At 55.1% G+C, this 23,466-nt stretch overlaps 2 protein-coding genes across 4 annotated transcripts in view; both read left to right on the forward strand.

The window, feature by feature from the left end:
• The window catches only part of KCNN1 (potassium calcium-activated channel subfamily N member 1), a 28,896-nt gene extending 19,657 nt beyond the window's left edge, over window positions 1–9,239 (forward strand). Inside the window, exons 7-9 of one of the 2 annotated variants that reach the window (XR_008686540.2) lie at window positions 439–541; window positions 5,207–5,276; window positions 8,473–8,608. Coding sequence is in view for 1 of the 2 variants with exons in the window: in XM_055431198.2 (XP_055287173.1) it covers window positions 439–566; window positions 5,207–5,276; window positions 8,473–8,727 (453 nt within the window). In the remaining variant the exon portion in view is untranslated. Of the gene's footprint in view, window positions 1–438; window positions 567–5,206; window positions 5,277–8,472 lie in introns of both variants that reach the window. The other variant, XM_055431198.2, reaches the window with a different exon arrangement.
• Window positions 9,240–10,622: 1,383 nt separating this feature from the next.
• ARRDC2 (arrestin domain containing 2) lies at window positions 10,623–19,449 on the forward strand. Of its 2 annotated transcripts, XM_055430705.2 has the most exons (9): window positions 10,623–11,007; window positions 14,993–15,276; window positions 15,369–15,435; window positions 15,658–15,805; window positions 16,311–16,413; window positions 16,502–16,758; window positions 17,123–17,285; window positions 17,564–17,721; window positions 18,269–19,449. In XM_055430705.2, the coding sequence occupies exons 1-9, from the start codon at window positions 10,742–10,744 to the stop codon at window positions 18,320–18,322; spliced, it is 1,500 nt and encodes a 499-aa protein (XP_055286680.2). In that variant the 5' UTR covers window positions 10,623–10,741; the 3' UTR covers window positions 18,323–19,449. The 2 variants fall into 2 exon arrangements, with proteins under 2 accessions (XP_055286680.2, XP_055286681.1); XM_055430706.2 differs by lacking the exon at window positions 14,993–15,276 and having other exon boundaries at window positions 10,623–11,000.
• Window positions 19,450–23,466: the final 4,017 nt, after the last annotated feature.

Here is a 23,466-nt window from a genome sequence, read left to right on the forward strand (position 1 = left end):
AAGGGTCTGGCCTGTGGTGAGTGATGTTTGTTTGGCACACATGCATGCACACACACACACAGAGTACAGATGTGGCTGTGTAAACATGGCCCTGCCTTACAGTCCCAAGACCCCAGAGGGACACTTCCATTCCAGTTTCTGGGAGTTTCTGGAAGTTTCCAGAAGTTTCCAGAGACTTCCATAGTTTTGTGCCTACTCGGGGCTTCCCAGGTGGCTCAGTGGTAAAGAATCCACCTGTTAATGTGGTAAATGTAGGTTTGATCCCTGGGTCAGGAAGATGCCCTGGAGGAGGAAATGGCAATCCACTCCAATATTCTTGCCTGAAAAATCCCACGGACAGCGGAGCCTGGTGGGCTAGAGTCTATGGGGTCACAAAGAGTTGGACACGACTGCGTGAGCAGCAGCAGCAGCAAGGAACTGTTCTTTCTTTGGCCTCAGGTAAAAAACGCCGCTGCTAACGTTCTCAGGGAGACGTGGCTCATCTACAAACACACCAGGCTGGTGAAAAAGCCAGACCAGGCCCGGGTTCGGAAACACCAGCGTAAGTTCCTCCAAGCCATCCATCAGTAAGTCCAGCACCTTTCCCACTCGCGTTTCTGTGTCCACCTGGCACAGAGGCAGCCCTGGCTCGCGGGGAGGAGGCTGCAGATGAGGCCAGACAGCTCGTCGTGGCTGCATACATCATGACCATTCCCATTCTGGGTGGTCGGTTGGTTGGGGCCTACGGCTTCTTTGCTGGGTGGGATAGTGGGACCAGCACTTTTCCAGGACAATCACCTCTGATAAATCATGCAGACCACCCAACATAAGTGGCAGGAAGCATATTTTATTCTCTGGAATAGCCAAAATGCCTTTCCCCGTGGACACTAAAGAAATTTCCCCTTTTTGCTTTGGCTTCCAGGAAGCTCAGAATTAAATTTGTGGCCTGATTTGTATGATCATGTGGGGTAATTAGAGATTATTTAATTTTCTCTGTTGTCCCTTTTTCCTGTGAATTATTTAATCAAATAGTTCTCATGTTGACTGCTCATTGGAGTCACCTAGGGAGTGCTTTTTAAAATCCCATAGGCCATGCTGAATGCCAATTACAGTAGAGTCGGGGATCCAGCCTGAGCTCAAGTTTAAGTTCCTCAGGTGAATCCAGTGTTCGGCCAGAGTTGGCAGACTTTTTCTGTAAAGGACCGGATATTAATTATTTCAGGCTTTGTGAGCCAAAATGTCTCTGTTGCAACTACTCAACTCTACTGTTGTAGCAGGAAGGTGAATGGGTGTAACTATGCTCCAATAAAACTTTGTTTCCTAAAACAAATAGCTGCCCAGAATTTGGCCTATAAACCATAATATGCCAATTACTGTCCACAAGAAATATTGTGTAACATACAGTCTAAAATTTTCTAGTACCCACATTTTTAAAAGGTGAAAAGAAATAAGTGAAATTAATTTTAATATATTTATTCAACCTAATATATAAAAATCATTATCACTTACTAATATGTGATTAATATAAAAATCATTAATATTTTAGAAAGCTTTTGATGCTAAATCTTTGCAGTCTGGTGGGTAATTTACACTTACAACCTGTTTTTATTCAGACGAGTCACATTTCAATGTTCACTAGCTACATATAGGAGGTATGGGACAGTGCGCCATCTAGAATTTAAACAGGTCCAAATTCTATGGGATCTGGCACTCAACAATAAATTAGAGTTGAGTCACATAGTACCTGATTTAAAATTTTCAAGCATTTTAAGGCACTTTTCAGAATGAGCTTATGCATTCCCAGCACTTACATTTTGGAAAACCTCATTCACAATTGGGCTTCCCTAGGAAAAATCAGCGGAGAAGGCGATGGCACCCCACTCCAGTACTCTTGCCTGGAGAATCCCATGGATGGAGGAGCCTGGTAGGCTGCAGTCCATGGGGTCGCGGAGAGTCAGACATGATTGAGCGACTTCACTTTCACTTTTCACTTCCGTGTACTGGAGAAGGAAATGACAGCCCACTCCAGTGTTCTTGCCTGGAGAGTCCCAGTGATGGGGGAGCCTGGTGGGCTGCCGTCTCTGGGGTCACACAGAGTCAGACACGACTGAAGCGACTTAGCAGCAGCAGCAGGAAAAATCAGATGGATTCTTGCCCTAAGAACTCCTCAACCAGACTCAGGGGCTGATGAATCAGAGAGTGAGGAAAACAATGTTAGGGTCTGAACTAGTACAACAGGAAGGCGATCAAGTCAGCCATAAGGAGCAGAGATGGGAGGCAACACTGCCAACCCCCGTGTGAGCAGGGCAGTCAGGCAGCTTGTTGTGGGGAGACTCCAGGGTATGGCTAGTGTGGTCAGCTACTGGGGCACTGCAGGGTAGCAGAGTGTGGCCGTAGAAGACCAGGCCATGAGCGAGGCAGCTCCGCTGGCTAACTTTAATCTTTTAAATCCTGTTTACTCATTTTGCCTCTTTTCAAAGAACAGCTTTATTAAAGTATAATCAACATAGAGTCAACTGCAGCTATTTGCAGTACACAGTTTGATCAGTATTAACATATGTGTACACCCATGAAGCTATCATCACAGTCAAGACAATGAACAGATTCATTGCCCTGAAAGTCTTCCTGAGCCCCATCATCCTTGTCTTTTAAATGGAGACTTTAGTCCATTAACATTTATCATGTTTACTGTACCATCCTTGTTTTTTAGCTGGAGTTTAATCCATTTACATTTATCATGTGATTAATTTCTCATGATAACAGTCTGTACTTCACAAGACTGTGGGAAGGTCTAAATGGAGTGATATGCAAAAATGCCTGGCATAGTTCATGGCACAGAGCAAGTATTCAGTAACGCATGGTACCCCCAACCTCTGCTTCCGTTATCACCTACGAAGCAGGGAAAGAAATCGGTACCCCACTTACTTGGCATCACTGTGCCCAGGGGTTTGTCCTGTTTGCTCACAAGACCCCACAGCCCTTCTTGTTGACCCTTCAAAGGTTGTTTACTGACCACAGGGTCCCAGTCTGGTCTCTGCCACTTAACTGTGGGGCCTGAGCAAGTGACTGTGCTACTTCAAGCTTCATTTTCTTATCTGTAAAGCGGAAGCAGTGGTGACATCCCTCTTCTCCAGGAATGGAGTGTGGATCAGACACAATTGGGGTGACCAGATGACTTGCCTGCGCCTACCTACCACAGAGTATTTTCTGAAAATGGGAACTGGTAGTGTTGACACCCTCCCTATGTTCGTTTGGTTATGCCACAAGAATTTCCTCCACCAGCTGGTGTGCCAGGCCTGGGGGGCTCAGACATGTCTCTGCTCTGGACCTTGCTCTAAGGGATATCCCTGAAAGTTCTCTGGGAGAAGCTGGAGGGTAGGAATTGAGGACAGTTAGGTCAGTGGAGAAGGCACCTGCTCTGTGAGTTACCTGTGTTCTTTTGCTCTGGGGCAGGGCTATCTCCCTCACCTTTAGGTCCCCCTGCACCCCCCTCAAATAGTGGCCTTATAAGAACAGCTGATGAACTCAAGCCCATTTGAACTAGGGCCTGAAAGATGGATGGGATTTGGGTAGGAAACCAAGAGGTGGGCGTTGGGAATGAGCGCGGTGCCCAGCAGACGAGAGGCGCCACCTGCAGGCATGAGGGCGCCATGGCGCCTTCCTGAGCTGGAGCGCCCCCACGGCGGGAGTGCGGTATGAGCCGCCGCTGAGAAGGAAGAAATGGTCTCAGAGCACAGACTGGAGGACACAGTGTACACATTCCCTAGGGCGACTGTAACAAAGTACCACAAGCTGGGTGGTTTGAAACAGAATTTGTGATCTCACCACTCTGGAGGCCAGAGGTCCACAACCAAGGTGCTGGCAGGACCGTTCTCCCTCTGAGGACACTGGGGGACGGTCTGTCGTAGGCGTCCCTCCTAGCTGTTGGCAGCCCCAGGCGCCCCTTGGCTCGTAGCAGCACCGCCCCGATGCTCCATCTTCACGTGTTCTCTCTGTGCCTTCACATCGTTCTCCCTCCCTGTGCGCGTCCAGATCCCCCTTTTATAAGGGTACCAGTATGCCAGTTACATTAGCCTGAGCAGACCTGTAAAGGCTCCATTTCCTAACAGTCACATTGTGAGATGCTGGAGGTTAGGACTTCAGTATGTCTTTTGTGGGGACACCATTCAACCTGCAGCAGGAAGGTTCCAGAGATGCCAAGAATGACTTCCCCAGGGCAGGCATGTCCATGGCTCCTTAGCAAGCCTCCGTTTCCTCTCCAAGGCACCCCCAGACTTCCAGTGCTGGGGTTGCCTGTATCTGCCTCCACTTCTCCAGACCGAGAAGTGGGTCCTCCCAGGGGTCCTGACAACACCCAGGATGGGTGGGACCCAAGGGTCCTCTCCAAGCGTCTGTCACATCTTGGATGTGCAGGGGTTGAGTTTGGACCAGTGAGGAGGGAAAAAAGAGTCCTGCCTGAAATGGTCTCCCTGGGCTGGCTTAGCTAGAGAAGGGGTGGAGAGAACGGGTGAGGACAAACCTCCATGCCCGCCTAGGGAGCTGTCCGTAGGGCCAAGGTCTCAGAGGCTGAGTGGCAGTGCAGGTTCAAGTCCTGGTAGGAGGCTGGTAGGCACCAGCTTTGCCCCCTCTGAGCCTCGGTTTCCCCGTCAGGAAATGTGTGGGCACAGTTTTCTGGACTAAACGCCATCTCCAGGGCCAGGAGCTTGGTACAGGCTGGCATACAGGGCGGCTGCAGGGCTGAAGGAAGCTGCGTTTGCTGGGAGGGCACTGTTGGAGAGAGGAAGCAGACAGCGGATGCATCCCTGAGGGCTGGTACCACCCCCTCAGGGGCTGGACCTCTCCCAAGAGCAAGGGCGGCTGCCCCTCTGCTGTCTCGGGCCCCCAGTCTGGCCCTGGGGTGGTGCACGTGGGAGGTGGGCCGGGTTGGGACGGGCCGCCCAGCTGTGCCGAGATTAAAATTGCCTTGTGGTTTCTCTCTGCTCCGCCGGGTCCCACCAGAGCGCAGAAGTAAGTCTCTTCCCCAGGGGTTAGTGCATGTGTGCTGAAGCATCCCCCAGGCCCTCCCCCTGCATGCCAGGAGGGGATGGGCTGCAAGGAGACCTCCAGCTTGCCCCTCCTCCCCCAACTGCATACCCCACAAGGTGACTCTGGGTGGGGTGAGTTGCATGGAAGACGCCTGACCCCACTGCAGCCTCTGCACAACCCCACCTGCCCACCTGTCCCCCAGGCTCCGAAGTGTGAAGATTGAGCAAGGGAAGCTGAATGACCAGACCAACACACTCGCAGACCTGGCCAAGGTGAGGAGGGCAGAGCAAGGTGGGGCAGCTCGAGTTGGGGGGCGGCCAGCAGGGGTTTGTTGGGCCTTCAGTGGAGGATGAGGAATGTTAATTGCTCAGTCATGTCTGACTCTTTTGTGACCCCCATAGACTGTAGCCTGCCAGGCTCCTCTGTCCATAGAATTCTTGAGGCAAGAATACTGGAGTGGGTTGCCTTTCCCTTCTCCAGGGGATCTTCCCAACCCAGATACCCAACCTGGGTCTCCTGCATTGCAGGAAGATTCTTTACCGTCTGAGCCACCAGGGAAGCCTGGTAGAAGAGGAGGAGGAGGAGAAGAGGGGTGTTCAATAAAGAACCAGTCCCAGCTCCTGCCAGGGGGGGAGGAACAGTGCTGGTGCCAATGGTACAGGCCAGGGGTGCAGGGCAGGGAGCAGCCCTGTGAACATGAGCCCTGTCTGCAGGGGTGCACTGTGACCAGAGGCTCCATGTTAGACAGATGCCAGAAATCTACATCTGTGGGTAAAATCTTTACTGTGGAATGTTGGCGGCTATTTTACATTTTTAATTAATAGCTCTAATAAGAATATGTAATTAGTGGGCTAAATTGGTGAAGTGGTACTTTCATGTTTACAAATGTCAGCTACATACAGGCTCTAAAGTTTAAGAGAAAAACAAATTTATTTTGCTATGAATATAAGTTCAAATTATAGACTTCCCAAGCAGCTCAGTGGTAAAAGAATCCACCTGCCAATGCAGGAGACACAGGTCTAATCCCTGAGTTGGGAAGATCCCCCGAAGAAGGAAATGGATACCCACTCTAGCATTCTTGCCTGGAGAATCCCAAGGACAGAGGAGCCTGGTGGACTATAGGCCACACAGTCGCACAGAGTCAGACATGACTTGGCGACTAAATAAGCAGGAAAGCAGAGCCTCAGGAGAAAGCTTATTTGTATAGCAATTAAATATCTTTGAGGAGATTAAAGTTAATCGCCAGAGCTCTGTAAGATCAGTTTGTGTTAGAAATGGATCTGTTTGTTATTTCTAATGTCAGGTCCCATCCGATTTCTTGCTTTCTATTCATCCATTAGAAGATATGTCAACTGACTCAACCTCAGTTGGGCAAGCTCTTAGAATATTTGTCACACTCTTCTCAACTCCCATCTGCCCTTTCACAAATAGTTCACGTGTGAACTTGGCTAATTGGCTCCATCTCCTAATCAATTAATAGATCTGAGCCTAATTTAATATTATCCTTAGAAAGTGTGAAGTCCTCTTCTATTTTACTAGTCATACTCATCACATCTTGGACGCACTCTCTTCATCATCAGCAAGAGAATGCAATTTAAGGGAGTTCCCTAGTAGCCTAGTGGTTAGGGTTCCAGGTTTTCACTGCTGTAGCCCCAAATTTAATCCCTGGTCAGAGAACTGAGATCACGCAAGCCATGCAGTATGGCCAAAAAAAAAAAAAAAAAAAAGCAATTTAATACTAACCACCTACATAGACTTAATTTGGAAGGGAATGTTACGAGGAAAAAGCATTCTAGACTGCCTGAAGAAATAATTCAGTTGGTAGTAGAAAGAGCATAATCCTAAGCGCATGTAGAAGTCCTTGGCCAACTGATTTGATGCAAATGAGATAACAGCTCCAAATATATATATTAAATGCCTTTGAAAAACTCAGGTATATTATAGTCTGGATTATCCATTATCTCATTTCATGAGTATAGATGATTAAAATGTGAATTGCTAAAAGTTATTTAAACCTGTAATTACAGCAGTATGCTCCTCTCAGAATACATTTAAGGAAGGTTTTTTGGAGTAAGTCTTTCACTGGATTGGATGATGTGGTTTCTAATTTTTTTTTTTAATTTAACGAGGTTAAAATGTTTTCCAGTATTAAATTTTTATGCTTTCCAAGATTGCTGATTTAATTTGTATCTCTCCAACGAAAACAAAATATATATTTTAATAAAAACTTAAACCTCAGAGAGGGCCAAAAAGAACCATCCAGCGGCTGTTTGTTCAGTTGCTTAGTCGTGTCCAACTCTTTGTGACTCCACGGACTGCAGCCTGCCAGCATCCTCTGTCCACAGAATTCTCCAGGCAAGAATACCTGAATGGGCTGCCATTTCTTTCTCCAATCCAGGGGCTGGATGCTTCCAGATGTTACTCCCTGGCCGTGGGGACAGTGTGGTCCCTTGAGGCGAGCTGGGAGGAGGGTCTGTGGCCCTAGGAGGGCCCCAGAGGCATTTGTTCACCCTGGAATGGGATTAGCTTACCAGTAACAAAGGTGGAACATTCTAGAATGGGTGGAAGGCACGGCCCAGGTAAAGATTCGGGGCTGAGAGGCTGTGGGTACGGTGCAGAAAGAAGGAACTGTGGTGTGATGACCAGTCTCCCTCCCACAGAGCCAGAGCTTGGCGAGGGAGGGTGGGGTGACACAAGCCTGAGGCCCAGAATGAGTGGCGAGCAGCGGACCGCCCCTCGTGGGCGGGTGGGTAGCAGGGCAGGAGGGTCTAGTCTGCAGGGAGCTGGGCTGAGAATGGAACCACGGTCTAGCGCCACCTGGTGGCTACAGCGACATCTGCACCGAGGGCTGTCCGTGTGTGTCCCGCCTCTCCCTATAACTCCCTGGCTCATCTCTCTGGACACCCCTGCTTGCTGGGTTGTGAGAAGCAGTCGAGGTGGCAGGGACACCCCACCACCTGCTGTAACAGTGGCTGTTGTGGCAGTCGTGTCCCCTGGTTCGTGATGGAGTCAGATCCTTGGCGCGGCCACCTCTCCCCCAAGACCCCCATCCCCTCCCCAGTCTAATGTGGGAAGCGGGGGACAGTTCACAACCTAGCCTCCTCCCCCTCGACCATGTTCCCAGCCTGGAGCAATGTCAGTCCAGATCACCCAAGACCACCCTCTGATTGTATGCACCATGTGGCTAGTGCATCCCCTCAGAGCAACTGTGGTCACAGCCACTGGGCCCCAGGACCCCCCTTGACCTTCCCCTGGACTGCTGGGCCTGAGCCTGGCATTCAAGACCTGTGTCTCGCCTCACCTGTTCTCCCACCGCTCCCTGGGGTCCGCCCAGGAGACCTCCGGTGGGCTGGTAGTGCCCTTATAGTTGTCCTGCACTTAGGCCGGGGCTGCCCCGCCGTCTCTGTGTCCATCCCTCCCTCTCTCTCACCTGCTTTCTCCTCTCTCTCCCGCCTCTCTGTCCGGCAGACCCAGAATGTCATGTACGACCTCATGTCCGAGCTGCACGCCCAGCACGAGGAGCTTGAGGCCCGCCTGGCTGCCCTTGAAAGCCGCCTGGATGCGTTGGGCACCTCCCTGCAGGCCCTGCCTGGCCTCATCGCCCAAGCCATACGCCCGCCCCCACCCGCCCTGCCTCCCTGGCCTGGCTCCGGCCCCCTAGACCAGGTGGCTCGGAGTCCCCCACACTGGTGGCCACCCGTGGCCCCTTCAGACTGCGGGTGACAGCCCTGCCTGCCACCGGACCCCTCAATTTTGGCCATCGTGTGGCCGCCACTTCCACGCCATCCAAGAAGCCCTGTACAGTGGCGCCTCTTGGAGTTCAAGGAGCCGAAGCCGAGTTGGGCTGAGTGGACTGGGGCCCGAACCACTACACCTCACCCAGACTGTTTGGGCAGAGAGTAGGGCCAGACGGCAGGCGAGGGCAGGTCTGCTTCCTCCCTGCTTGGAGCTGGGGGAGCTTGGAGCTTCCTCTGGTCCCCTGATTCCCGTGGTACGCCCCTCCCCCACCTCGGCTCTCTCCAGGCCCTGGGTGGGTGTGGGGCAGCCAGGAGAGGGGTCCTTGCCAGTTCCAAATAAAGCAGGACCCGCCCACTTGCTGCCTGTTGTGTGTGACTGGTGGACACTCGTATCACAACGTGGGAAGTGGACACCAGGGCCCTGGGGATTCCAGACCAGATGTGGGGGTCAAGGTGAGCCCGTCCCATCCTAGCCTAGTGGTCTCCCAGGCCTGAACTCCACACCTCCCTGAGGACAGCTGCACCAGTCCCACCTGGTACCAACAGAGGGACCCTGCAGAGAGTGGAGCCCAGCCCTGGCCTGCAGGGGAGGTGGATAGTCAGGACGTCCCTCCAGCTCGCTTTGCCAGAGCACCCTGTAGGGGCCAGGCTCCAGTGGGACTGTAGGTTATGGTCCAGAGGGGGAAGTGACATGAGTGAGAAGGGCCATTCCGTTTTTGATGAACATGGATTGAGCACCTGCTGATACAGCCAGTATAATGACGACTCTTCACCAGAACCTGACCAGGGTAGGATGGGGAGACACAGAGAAGTGAAACCATCTGCCTGGGGCTACAAAGTGAAGAGGGGTGAACCAGGATTTAAACTCAGGGGTCCATAGGCCAAGGGGAAGAATGGACTCGGCGGAGGTCACTCCATGGGGAGGGGACTGCTGTGATCCTGGACTTAGAGAGGCCTCTCTGCGGCAGAATGGAGGGGAAGGTCTCAGCCAAGTAGAATCAGAAAGGTCCTTCCAGGCCTTGGGCTCAGAGTGCTGAAGTCAGGTGGGGAGGCAGGCTCTTGGCAGATGCTGGGCCCTGTGGAGAGGGAGGCTACTCTGGATCCAGCTGAGAGCCCAGGCTCTGGCAGCCTCTGATAAGGCCATGGGCCATCTGCCTGGGGGTGATAGGTGGGACACAAGAACAAGAAGGATCCGGGGAGGTGTCGGTGGGCTGAGGTCAGACGTGGGTTCGAGTCCTGAGTCAGCTACCGCTGGGTGCCTCTGGACAGCGGCTGCCCCTCTGGGGGCTGAGTTTCCTCTTCTGTAAGATCAGGGGCTGAAAACAGGGCAGAGTGCTCACCCTTGGGGACACCCAGTCTGATGGAGGAGGCACAACAGTGAACACACCGCAGTCACAAACAGCGACCAGAGCCACAAAGAATTAAAAGTCCAGAGCATGTCTCCGAGGAGGTGACATTTGGGCCTGGAAACCTGGAGAAGGGCGTTCCTAGCAACAACCGCTGGCGCAAACGCCAAGAAGCGAGACGGAGCTTGGTGTGGTTGGGGAACAACCAGATGATGGCAGGAAGGCCGGGGAGGAGGCTGCGGCCGCGCCGGGTCCAAAGGTGCCGGGTAGCGGACGAATGAGTCCACTAGACAGATCCCGGGTGGTTGCCTCCGCTCCGCGCCAGCCACATCCGCCCCCGCCCGCCTGTGACTCAACGGCGCCTACCCTGCAAAAACAGGACCCGCCCCGCCCTGGGGGGCAGCGGAGTCAAAGGCGCGGACACGCGGGCGGCGCGTCCCCGGAGGCCCGAGCGCGTCACGGGGGCGGACTCGGAGCACCAGGAAGTCAGCCAACTGCGCGCCGGGCCCGGCCGGCGGCGTCCACACAGGTTCGCAGAAGCAGGGGAAAGCCCGGGAGGGGCGTCCGGCGCGGCGAAGCCCAGCACTGAGGCCAGGGAGGCCGGCAGGCGCTGCCCGGCGGCGCGCCGTCGGCGCCGTGCGCCCGGGCCCCGCCATGCGGCCGCGGGGCGTGCGCAGCTTCGCGCTGGAGCTGGCGCGCGGCCCGGGCGACGCGTACCGCGGCGGGGAGCGCCTGTGCGGCCGCGTGCTGCTGGAGGCGGCGGCGCCGCTGCGGGTGCTGGCGCTCGAGGTGGCGGCTCGCGGCGGGGCGGTCACGCACTGGCTCGAGGGCCGAAGCGTGGGTGTCAACGCCGTGTCCAGCGACTACGCGGCCGCCGAGACGTACCTGCGACGGCGGCAGCTGCTGCTCCGAGGTGAGCCGCTCATCTCCCCCACCCCGCGCCAGAATCCCCGCCACCGACCCCTCTTCTCAGGTCTGGGCGCCCGTTTCCAAGGCCACCCCTTCCCTTTAGAGGCCGTGCGGGCTGGCAACCCTTCTCAAGACGGGGACTCTCTTACCGGGACACTAGGACTCCCTTGACCTAGAGGATCTGCGGTGGAGACATCCCCACCCCCCGCCCCGCCCCGCCCCATATGGCGTCTGGGGGTGTTAGCAATCTCTTGCCTTCCCGATACAGCAGTGAGGAATCGAAGGGATCCGGACAAAGTTTTGGGTGAAGTGGAAGAGTGTAGTTTTACTGCTTTGCCAGGCAAAGGGAGACACACCTGGCTTCTGCCTTGAAAAAACCATGTCTCCGCCCCAGAAAACTAGATGAGGGGTTTTATAATAGTGGTTCGACACTGGGGGTCTTTGATGACATTAAGGTGCGACCAGGGCTTGCATGCCCTTAATCTCATCTCAGGTGGCGGGTCTTCTACTCTTTGTGAGCTTCTCTGTTTCCTGTAATCTTATCTCAGGGGGTTTCTTGGCTTCTCCCTTGATTAGCGACTGTTCAAACCCACCCCATGAAACTCAGGAAAGGTTATGGGGCTGGAGTCAAGAAATGGGGTCAGAAAGGCCTCTGTGCCTGGGAGCCCCACAGGACTCCTCGGTTTCAGGGGACCCCCTGGTGGAGCTGGGAGATCCTCCTCTCTGAACTCCAGGATGTCTCGTTAGCCCCAGGCCTGGGGGCTCTGATTCCCAAAGAAGGCCCGTGTCTCATCCCCGGCCAGTGCCCGTTACCAGTGTTTGCATGAAGGGTTGTTTGCTGGACTGGGGATTTTGGTGGTGTTTGCAGGTAAGGGGGTGGGAACGCATCCCGGGCAGGGAGAAGACATGGGGTAGGGTCGGATCAAGTTAGGAGTCTTGGACATGTCCTTGCTTGCTCTGAGCCTCAGTCCTCCTCCCTTAGGCCATACAGCCAGTTGCGAGCAGAAGCAGGGGAGGGCAGGGACAGAAAGGTAAGTCTGTGCTCTAGTACCTGCTGTGAGGCTCAAGAGGATGTTGGTTGGCCTCTCTGGGCTGCCCTGGCCGCTTCTTCAGGGAAGACAGACCTCACTATACCCATCTGCAAGATGGGCAGAAACAGGATGCAGCTCAAATCTGGCTCCCTGCCCACAGCACCCTTACTTCCAGCCCCGCACACACTAGATGCTTTGCCTACAGATTTACTATTTTGTCCAAACAGCTGCCAGGTGTGGGAGGCTCTAGCCTGACGCGCTGTGGAAACCAAAGCATAGCTGGCATGGAATGAGCAAGAAGGGGCCCTGTAGGCACTTCCCTTTCCTTGAGACTCAGGGAAATCATAGCTGGCCTCACCCTCCAGCGCTCCTGCTCCCACTCACTGGTAGCTTCCTTAAGATTCTGGAGGAGTGAAGCAGAGTTGCTGTGTGACTTCTGGTGAGTCCCTGCTGCTCTCTGGGTCTCTGGGGGAACTCATCTGTGAAATGGACTGAGGACACTGGCTCAGAAGGAACCTTCCCAGCATTACCCTGGCAGTCCAGTGGTTAAAACTCTTGAGCTTCCATCGCAGGGGGCGTGGGTTCGATACCTGTCACCTGCTCACGAAACTAAGATCCCACAAGTCTTGTGTGATCAAAAAGAAAGGATGAGCCATCCCATCCCCCTAAGATCACTCTATTCCCTACCTCCTCCTGTGGCCTCCTGTCTTCTTTCTAGTTTTCACTTGGCCCTGGGAGAAGGTCCTAGTGCCTTATTTCAGCTCCAGAGCCCTCCACCAGGCTGATCACTGAGTGGACAGCCTCTACCTCTCTTATGGGTTTGCCCTGACCTTTATCACTGATTGGTTGTGTTGGTTATGGCCGCCTCCCACTGGGGGTGTCTTGGCCTCAGCTGGGGTTCCAGCCAGGCTGAGCCAGACTCAGAAGAGATGGCCAAAGTAGGGGGTTTTAGGACTTCCTAATCACTGCAGATGCTGATTGCAGCCATGAAATTAAAAGACGCTTATTCCTTGGAAGGAAAGTTATGACCAACCTAGATAACATATTAAAAAGCAGAGACATTACTTTGCCAACCAAGGTCCGTCTAGTCAAGGCTATGGTTTTTCCCGTGGTCATGTATGGATGTGAGAGCTGGACTGTGAAGAAAGCTGATCGCCAAAGAATTGATGCTTTTGAACTGTGGTGCTGGAGAAGACTCTTGAGAGTCCCTTGGACTGCAAGGAGATCCAACCAGTCCATTCTAATGGAGATCAGTCCTGGGTGTTCATTGGAAGGACTGATGCTAAAGCTGAAACTGCAATACTTCGGCCACCTCATGCGACGAGTTGACTCACTGGAAAAGAGTCTAATGCTGGGAGGGATCGGAGGTAGGAGGAGACGGGGACGACAGAGAATGAGATGGCTGGATGGCATCACCGACTCGATGGACATGAGTTTGAGTGAACTCCGGGAGTTGGTGATGGACAGGGAGGCCTGGCACGCTGTGGTTCATGGGGTCGCAAAGAGTCGGACACGACTGAGCGACTGAACTGAACTGAAAGGAAATCAGCCCTAAATATTCACTGGAAGAAGGACTGATGCTGAAGCTGAAGCTCCAATACTCTGGCCACTTGATGGGAAAAGCCAACTCACTGGAAAAGACCCTGATGCTGGGAAAGGTTGCGGGCAGGAGGAGAAGGGGGCAACAGAGAATGAGGTGGTTTCATGACATGAGTTTGAGCGAACTCTGGGAAATAGTGAAGGACAGGGAAGCCTGGTGTCCTGCAGTTCATGGGATCGCAAAAAGTTGGATACGACTTAAGGACTGAACAAGGTAGCGGGTGGGTTCAAGCAGCAATGTATGATGCTGCCACCAGAAGGCGCAGGCGCTTCGCAGATCGCGTACAGGCCGCTTCCGACTTGGAAACTCTACTTAAGCTTCCTCTTTGTGGAAACAGGTCCAGAGAGTGGTTACCGTCCCAAACGCATACCGCAGCCCTGAACCCGGGATTCCGTGAGCTTCCCCGGTACTTGGCTCTGTCTGTGAGGGGAACAGCTGGGTCAAAAGAGCGAACAGAAGTTTGCGGAGGCGGGGAGGGTGGGGAATAGGGGTGGAGAGGGTAGGTGCTGAAAGTTTGGAAAGGAACGTGGGGCAAAAGAACTGAGGCGCCGCTGAGTGGCAGTGTGTCAGGGGCGGGTGGATGAGTCGGGAGAGAGGCTCTGGGAGGGGTCGAGTAGGGCTACACCGCGATTCGTGCACAACTCTCTGAGGTCGGGGCTGATTTTCTTCTGGCTCTACGAACTGTGGAAACTCAGCCTCCGAGATGTCATTAAACCAGGTCAGCCAGCTGAGCGGGTTTCAAATCATAGGTGGGGGCAGCAGGCGCCCAGTGTTGGAAGGCCCCAACCACTTCTTCCTCCCTCCCCCATTGCACGGGGTGGGGGGTGGGCGGGCCGAGCTGAGGCCCGAGGTAGCTAGTCCTAGACTCTCAGGGACCTGGCCGTTCCCTCCAGCCCCGGCTGGACATGCATCGAGTCACGTCTGCAAGTGGCGGCCGGTAGATGATTAAGCCGACGGCAGAATGCTCTTGCTAGGTGACTTGGCCTCGGTTTTTCCTGTTCACCCCTGCAGTCTGAGAGATACTTGTTCTGTGCCGCGATGCTTGTCTCATCCCAGGGTCCAAGAGGGTAGCAGGGGTAGAAGGCCGCCAGCCGCAAGCTGGGGCTTTTGTTATTTTGCTCCAAGCCTGGGCAAGACCACGCCCCTTGCCGCGCCATTGGCGTATTCCCTTCCGGAGGCGGGACGTGCGTCTCGCCCCGCCCCTCCCGCCGTATAAATGCGGCGCCGGCGCAGGCCTTGAGGAGTCTCTGGCCCGACCTTCGAGTGCGCCTGCGCGCGCCTGGTGGGCTCGCGTCCTGAGGCTGCAGCCGTAGAGCCTCCGCGCCGCGGGTTCGAAGCCAGGGGCCGCGCGCCGCGAGTTCGTATCCCTGCGGCGATGCTGTTCGACAAGGTGAAGGCATTCATGGTGCTACTGGATGGTGCTGGCGCGGGCTCTGAGCCCGTGTTCAGCGGCGGCCAGGCTGTGGCCGGCCGAGTGCTTCTGGAGCTAGCGGGCCCGGCGCGAGTGAGCTTCCTGAAGCTGCGCGCGCGGGGTCGCGCCCGTGTGCACTGGACCGAGTCTCGCAGCGCGGGCTCGAGCACGGCGTACACGCAGAGCTACAGCGAGCGCGTGGAGGTTGTGAGCCACCGTGCCACGCTACTCGCGCCAGGTACCAGCCGGGGGACCCTTGCATGCGCTTGCTGTGTGCTTCCGAAGCCCCTTCGCAGCCACTGAGCCGCCCCCTCTTACTCCTACCTGCAGGCACTGGAGAGACCACAACGCTGCCTCCCGGGCGTCATGAATTCCCATTCAGCTTCCAGCTGCCACCGTAAGTCGAATGGGGTGCAGGATTGTGGGGGAGCCTCTAAGTGTCCCTAAGTCTGCAGCCCTTCCAGGTTTGGGACTCCACTGCTCGGTATCTGGGGGCCACTGAGACCCAAGATTGTCTCCCTGGGAGGCCCCCCAGAATGTCTCCTGTCTCTCATCCCCCAAAGCCTTTGGGGATCTCCCACCTGGGTGTCTCTGGGTCTTACCTTCTGTCCACCCCCAGGACGCTAGTGACTTCCTTTGAAGGCAAACATGGCAGTGTCAGATACTGCATCAAAGCCACCCTCCACCGGCCCTGGGTCCCTGCCCGTCGGACGAGGAAGGTGTTTACTGTTATTGAGCCTGTGGATATCAACACACCGGCTCTGCTGGTGAGTGGCTGCCCTTGGTGGGTTGGGGGCGCCGCAGGCAAGGTCCTGGCTACGTGGTGATTGGCTCCTCATTCCTCCCTTCACAAAGTGGGGGTCACAGCTGAGCCCTAGCAGGGAGGGAGGCAGGCATGGGAATGCCAGTGGAGCTAGGTGCAAGAACCAGCTGCACCAGTTTGCTTTGTGGCTCTGTGTGAGTGTCTCACCCTCTCTGAACCTCCCACTCGTCTCTTGTCTGTGAAAGGGGGCACAATCATAGCTTACAATAATAATGGCTTACTGAGTACTCATTAGCACCCTAAGTGCCTGGCTTGTTCACTTGTTTTTAGCTTGGGTCACATTTAGATGGGTCACATTCCTGGATCCATTTTGCAAACAGACTGTTAGAAACCAGGATGCTAGGCCCTGCCCCAAATCTTCCTTCAGCTGAGGGTGGTTTAGAAGCTCCACAGGGTCTATGGTTGGTACAATGGGACCTGTTTCCCATGCTTTTCCTCCCCCCGACCAGGCCCCTCAAGCTGGAGCTCGGGAAAAGATCGCCCGATCCTGGTACAGTAACCGTGGCCTTGTCTCCCTCTCAGCCAAGATCGACCGCAAGGGCTACACACCAGGTACTGGGTGGGAGGGCCTGGCTTGGGAAGAAGGCCAGTGTCAGGGTTGCAGGTGGGGAAACTGAGGCTCTATGGTTACACCTAACAGGTGAAGTGATCCCCGTCTTCGCTGAGATCGACAACGGCTCCACGCGCCCCGTGCTGCCGCGGGCAGCCGTGGTCCAGACCCAGACCTTCATGGCGCGAGGTGCCCGCAAACAGAAGCGAGCCGTGGTGGCTAGTCTCTCAGGGGAGCCTGTGGGCCCCGGGCGGCGGGCACTGTGGCAGGGCCGGGCTCTGCGGATCCCTCCCGTGGGTCCTTCTATCTTGCACTGTCGTGTGCTGCACGTGGACTATGCCCTCAAGGTAGAGTATCCTCAGAGGCCGGGGTGGTTGCATTTGCTGTGTCCCTGATGCTGGGAAAGATTGCGGGCAGGAGGAAAAGAGGGAGACAGAAGACGACATGGTTGGATGACATCACTGACTCGATGGACATGAGTTTGAGCAAACTTAGGGAGATGGTGAAGGCCTGGGAAGCCTGGCGTGCTGCAGTCCATGGGGTTACAGAGTTGAACACAACTAGTTACCGAACAGCAACAACAACCAGCCTGGGGTTCCCCTCCCTCCTAGAGGCTAGAGCTGGGACCGCTGGGCCTCCTCCTGTAAGAAGGAGCATGTGGCCAAGGCTACCCGGGTGGCTGGTCTTCTGTATCATGGCACTTCTCTCCAGGTCTGCGTGGACATCCCGGGCTCATCCAAGCTGCTCTTGGAGCTCCCACTGGTCATTGGCACCATTCCCCTGCACCCTTTCGGCAGCCGCTCATCCAGTGTGGGCAGCCATGCCAGCTTCCTGATGGACTGGGGGCTGGGGGTCCTGCCAGAGCGGCCTGAAGGTGAGCTCTCCCTCCTGCTGTGGGTGGGCATGGGTGGGAGACAGGTGAGGGGCTGGCCGACTCTCTTCCCCTCCAGCCTCATTCGCTGCCCCCATCTGTAGAAGTGCTCCGGAACAATCATGTTGGCAACCTGAGTCCCCCCAAGAATCCCAGCCCAAAGGCACAGAGCCCAGTGGCCCCGGAACTGGCACCTGCCCGCTCCACCTGGCATTGCCCCCGATTCTGGGGCTCTCCCCTCCTCCTCTCCCAGCCTCACCCACGCTGTCTCTCAATTCCAGCCCCTCCCGAGTACTCCGAGGTGGTGCCCGACGAGCAGGTGGCAGCCATGGAGCAGAGCCTCTTGCCACTACTGCAGGACCCTGACGTGAGCATGGAAGGCCCCTTCTTTGCCTACATCCAGGAGTTCCGCTACCGCCCACCGCCCCTGTACTCTGAGGTGAGCTTGGGGGTTCAAGAAGCCCCTGTGCCTCTCCAAGGCCCTGGGAGCCAAGAGGAGGGGAAGGAACCACAGGTGAATCTTCAGTAATGATAGAACTGCTAGGGCCTTCCCTGGTGGTCCAGGGAGGAATCCACCTTCCAAGACAGGGGACGAGGGTTCGATCCCTGGTAGGGGCAGTAGGATCCCACATACTGTGTGGCAGTCAAGCCCATGTGCCCCAACTACATCCTTGAGCCTCAACTTGAGAGCCCAAGTGCTGCAAACTACAGAGCCCATACGCTTTGAAGCCTGCACCATGACCGCTGGAGAGAAGCCTGTGTGCAGCAATTGAGATCTGATGCAGTCAAAACTTAAATTTTTTCTATTTTAAAGTGATAGAGCATCTTCCACCTCCTGTTCAGGGCCTGAACCCACTTTGCATCTCAATCTGTTCCTGAGTGTTGCTCCCTAAGCTAGTGTGGGAGTGGAGATCCAGGAGGATGGGGTGGGGGGTGTTTCTGAACCTCCAGGGCCTCCTAAGACTTGATGGGATCATTTCTGGCAGGAGGATCCAAACCCACCCTCCGAGGCCAGGAGGCCTCGCTGCATGACCTGCTGAGTGTCAAGGGGAAACTTCAAAGGATAAGGTGTTTACACATGCTTCCAGCCACCGTGGACATGAGCACAGAGTGGCTAGATGAAGAACAGACTGGGCTGACTACATTGAAGTTGGGGAAATTGAGTCTCAGAACAAAACAGGGCCATCCCAGCATCACACAGGAGAAGAGCCAGTCTGGAGTCTTGACATACCTGGACTGGTCCTCATAAGGTACCAGATACCCACAGTAAGATCTGAGAAACCATTCAACCTGTGTGTGTCGGCCTATGTTCCCTCAGAAGCCTCTAGTCTGGGAGTGACAGAACCAGACATAAATACTTCCAGACCCACAGGACCAAAGGAAAGGACCCCAAGGTGGGAGAGTCCAAAGAGGAAGCAGAGAAGGCTTCCTAGGAAAAGGGCATTTTAGCTAAGGCTTTGGTGTATGAATAAGAGCTTGGTAGGCAGGCAAGCAAGAGGAAAAGTCGAAGAAGGTCCGAGCTGACTGATGTTTGGAAACTGTCCCCTTCATCTTTGGAATGGGGCTCAGAGAGCAAGTGCTTCAGTTGAGGCCATACTGCAAGGTCCGGGAGGCGAGAGGGCCCAGGAATGAGGCATTCAGGAAAGCAGGTCATCAGGGCTGTGTGGGGCTGAAGGGTGGCAGATGCAGCGACTCCAGCCTTAAAACCTTTGAAAACCAGAGACTTCTGTCCCAGGCTGGAGCGCCTGGGCACCTCCACACGCTCGAGGACATGAGCACTGCCTGGGTACTGCATGGCCTGAAAAACACAGGTTCAAAGGAGGACAGACAAGACCGGCTACATAACTTGCAGAATGAAGACGTGGGGCCACTTGTCCAAGAATTACGAATTTCAAGACAGGGACAGCAGAGCATTAAACCAGGCTGTGGGGACAGAGGTCAGCCTGGGGTGACAGAGTAGGGCCACCATATGCTTCTGAACACCCCCTGTGTCCCAGAGGGACAAAATATGATGGGGCAGCTGGACAAGCCTCCAAGTGCAGAGACCTGGCCGAGGCAGGGCCCCCGCCTGGGACTCCACATTTCTGATAAGCCTTAAATTGTTTTCTCTTTTGTACATTTTTTAAAAAAATAAAAATCACAGAGGAAGAGCTTGGGCTTAGTGGTTTATTGCCTCCAGGTGCTGAGAAAGTTGGGTGGCCCTGACCACCATCTTGGGTCTGGATCTCAGATGAAATTCCAGGCTGAGGGGAGTTGAGGGGCCCGTTGACCAGAAGGTGAAGGTGAGGCTCGAGGACACGGAGGGAGACTGACACCACCCCTCTGCCCTTAGTGTAGTTGCAAAGCTGGGAGCAGAGCTGGTGGAGGCCTCGTCTGTCTCCACAGAGTGGAGCCGAGCGGGTGGGAGGGCGGCCAGATGCAGGAGGATCCTGCCTGTCTGTGGAGTCTGGGCTGTTTTTGCTTTTGTTGTCATTGTTTAGTCACTCTGTCTTGTCTGACTCTTTGCAACCCCGTGGACTGTAGCCCGCCAGGCTCCTCTCTCTGTCCATGGGATTTCCCAGGCAAGCATACTGGAGTGGGTTGCCATTTCCTTCTCCAGGGGATCTTCCTGACCCAGGGATCAAACCCACTTTTATTGAGATTCAATTCATTTGCCGTTTGAAAGTGTGCCTAGCTTTTAGGACCGTTCTAATATTGTGCCACCATCACCTGTAATTCCCAGTTATGCTCATCAGCCCCAAAGGAGACCCTGTCCCCACGAGCCATCACTCCCCATTCCCCCAAAGGAGATACTGTCCCCACGAGCCGTCACTCCCCATTCCTCCTCCCTTAGCCCCAGGCAGCCACTCATCTGCTTCCTTTCGTCTCTGAATTTGCCTGTTCTGGACATTTCATGTAGATGAGCTCATTGAATATGTGGCCGTTTGTGTCTGGCTTCTTTCACTCAGCATGAAGTCCAGCCACTTTGTTGCAGCAGGAATCCTTGCTTCGGTCCTTTTGACGGCCAAATAATATTCCATTGTTTAGATGCACCATGTCTTATTTATCCACTCCATCCCTGTTGATGGACGTTTGCGTCATTTCCACCCCCTGATAACTGGGACTCAAGTGGCTGTGGTTGTGCTTGTACAGGGTTCGTTTGAGTACCCACAGAGCTCTAGGGCAGCTCCAGTGGCCTGGAGGTTGTTGGTTTTCTGGTGCTGCAGGTGTGGAAAGTGAGACCAACAGAATGAGGTAACTTGCCCAGGGTTGCATAGGGCTGGAGCTGCCACTGAAAAGCCCCTGGAAGTCTGGAATTCCGTGCAACTCAGGCTCCTCCCCAGACCGGGGCCCAATTAGACCACCCGCCAACAGCCTTGACTTTCTGCCCACCAGTCTTCCCAAAGCAGTGAAGATGAACTAGCAGCCCAGAGTGGCCACGGGTGGGGCTGAGGGGCAGGACTGAGGACTGGGGGCCCCTGGAGCAGGGCACTGGGAGCTCAGCGTTCAGGCGTTGCTCTTTGATGATGGGTTCGGAAGTCACCTGCTTCTGAACCTCAGCTTCCCCATCTGAGACTCCAGGACACTTCCTCCTCACATTCATCACCCTCCTCCCTGGTCTAAAGTTAGGCCCTGATTCCCAACATCTCCTAGTCTCGGGGTTCACCCAGTCCTCCCAGTCCAGCAGTATGTGCCCTGGGTAGCTGATTGGCCATCAAGCTTGGAACTTGTCAGACTTGGGGTTCTTGGGGGCCCAGTGGCAGAGGGGAGATGTTCCTACAGCACGGTTACCCAGATTCCCAAATGGCAGCCTCAGGTGGGGCTGAGTTCCCCGTCAGCTGGATTGTGGAAAACGCAAGATTGCGGTTTCCGGATTCATGTTCCCAAACTAAGAAGAGTCTGAGGTGTTTACTGCAACAGTGGATGTGGGTACACATCTCCGAAAGGTTCCCCCAGGGGGCTTGGGAGGACAAGCTACCTCGTGTCCCCAGGACTCCTGCGTCTGCAACTCTCTGGAACCTGATCCCTAAAGGAGGAGGATTTTCTGGTTCAGATAGATGACAACCGGCATGGAGCTAGGCCAGGCAGCCCAGAATTCAGGGAGCTCCGTGGATGTTGTGTGGAGCCCACAGAGTACAGAGGAGTGTGGCCAAATGTTCTTCTGAAATAAAATCCCTCCCCTCCTTGGTCCTCTAAGACCACCACCCACCTCTCCCTCCAGTTCCCCCTCCAACCCTGGCTGCTACTCAAACACCCCAAGCTGACTACCATTTCAGGGGCTGTGCACATGCTGTTCCTTCTGCTAAAAGGCTGTTCCCTATAGCTGGCCCCTCTTTACACACTAGCCTTAAATTTCAGGGATAGCCCAGCCTAAACTCACCACCCCTCATCATTCCCTCCCCCATCCCCCTGTCCTATTTTCTTTGCTTTCATCAGTCTCTGAAATTTGTGTTTAGATATTCACTTGTTTGGCTGAGACCTTGCGAGCCGGGCTAAGTCAGGGGCGTGTCTGGGGACCCAGCACACAGCAGGTATGAGTGACTGGAGGGGACTCCCCGTCTACTCTGCTGTGAACAAAGACTCTGATGGGGGTAGGAGGGCCACTGCCTCACGTTTATTCCCAGGACCCCCGAGAATCAGAACCGTCGCCGGTATGGAGTCAAGGCCGGGTCTCTCTGTCTCTCACTGCTTTCTCTCTGCTTCTGCCTCTCTCGCCAACTGGGCCTCCCCGTCCGCCTCGTCACGTCACTCTCTCCGGCTCCGTCTGACCTACCCTCTCTGCGTCTCTGCCTGTCTCACTCTCTGCCTGTCTCTCACCCTCTCTCTTGGTCACCATCTCTGTCTCTGACTCTTTTTACCATCTCTCTCTCCTGCCCTGGCCGGGCCAAGCCCGGGGCATGGGGTGACAGGCAGGCAGGGCGCCTGCTGCTTGTTTTCCGCCCTCACTGGCATCAGGCCCAGACGGGCTGCTGTTCAGGAATCCTCCAGCCGCCCTGCTCCAGCCACCAGGCCCAGCCACCACCAGCCTCTCCTTCCGGCACATTCTGTCCCGAGCAGGGAGTACTGGGGGCGGGTGGGTAGGGGGACATGTTCCTGCCCAGCTCCAGTTACAGGACAGCCCGTCCTGGTGGCCCTGCTCCCCACCAGCGCTGCCCCCTAACGCCTCCCCTCCTTGCTCTGAGCTTAGATCTTCTTGAATGGGGCCTCTCCTGCACCTAGTCCCCACCTCAGGAACTCTGCACCTGCCCAGGCTTCCATCTGGAGCTCCCTCTCCCCAGATGGAGGACCTTCTCCCTTGCAGACCTCCCTTCTCCCTTGTAGATCTTCCTGTGCCTTGGCCAGAGCACCTCCTTAGCTCCCCTACCCCCACTCCGATGCATTTGCTTTCTGATCTTTGCCCTTCCCAGAATTATATATTTATATGTTTAGGGTTTTTGGTTTTTTTGGCCTTGCCACATGGCGTGTGGGATCTTCATTCCCTGATCGGGGATCAAACCTGCACCCTCTTCATTGAAAGCAGATGTCTTAACCACTGGACCACCAGGGAAGTCCCATATTTGTTGATTTACATGTCTGTTACCCCAGGACCCCACTATATCCCAGTGCCATTAGGGTTTGGTGACTATTTTAGAGTGGATGTCGTCAGCCTGCATGCTGGCTCATACACATGACTCCCCATCTCCTCAGCCTGCCTGTCCCGCCCCAGCCCCTGCCTGACCCGCCCCAGCCCCGGCCTCACCCACCCCTGCTGTTTCCCACCCCACCCCCCACACACACCAGGAATCCCAGTTCTCCCGACTGTTGCCCAGGGAATTCCCTGCACCGCCAGAGACACCTTTTTCCAAGGAGGGGTTGGGTCTGTCTGTCCTTTAAGCCCGCTGGGCTCCACACACAGGGGCAGCCACGTGGCGCACACACACACACAAGCAGAGTCGCAGAAACGGCCCGCGAACTCCAGCACACGCAGCTGAGAAAACGAACACAGACCCTCTAACGCGCGCCCGCCAGCACCTGTGCAAACAGGCTCGCCGGCGAGGCCACACCCACCCCAGCGCGGGGCGCTCAGGTCCTGGTTGAGGGTGTGTGGGGCCTTCACGTGTGGAGTCCCTCAGCTCTGGGGAGGCTATGGCTCCTTTGCAGGTGGGGACAGGCCGTGGGATTTGAACCCACGCCAGGGTATACTCCAGCTTGTCCACACGCACCT

The sequence above is a fragment of the Moschus berezovskii genome, chromosome 8, assembly GCF_049115385.1.
Source record: "Moschus berezovskii isolate FMDL1 chromosome 8, NW_MosBer_1.0, whole genome shotgun sequence".
In the NCBI taxonomy this organism is placed as follows: Eukaryota; Metazoa; Chordata; class Mammalia; order Artiodactyla; family Moschidae; genus Moschus; species Moschus berezovskii.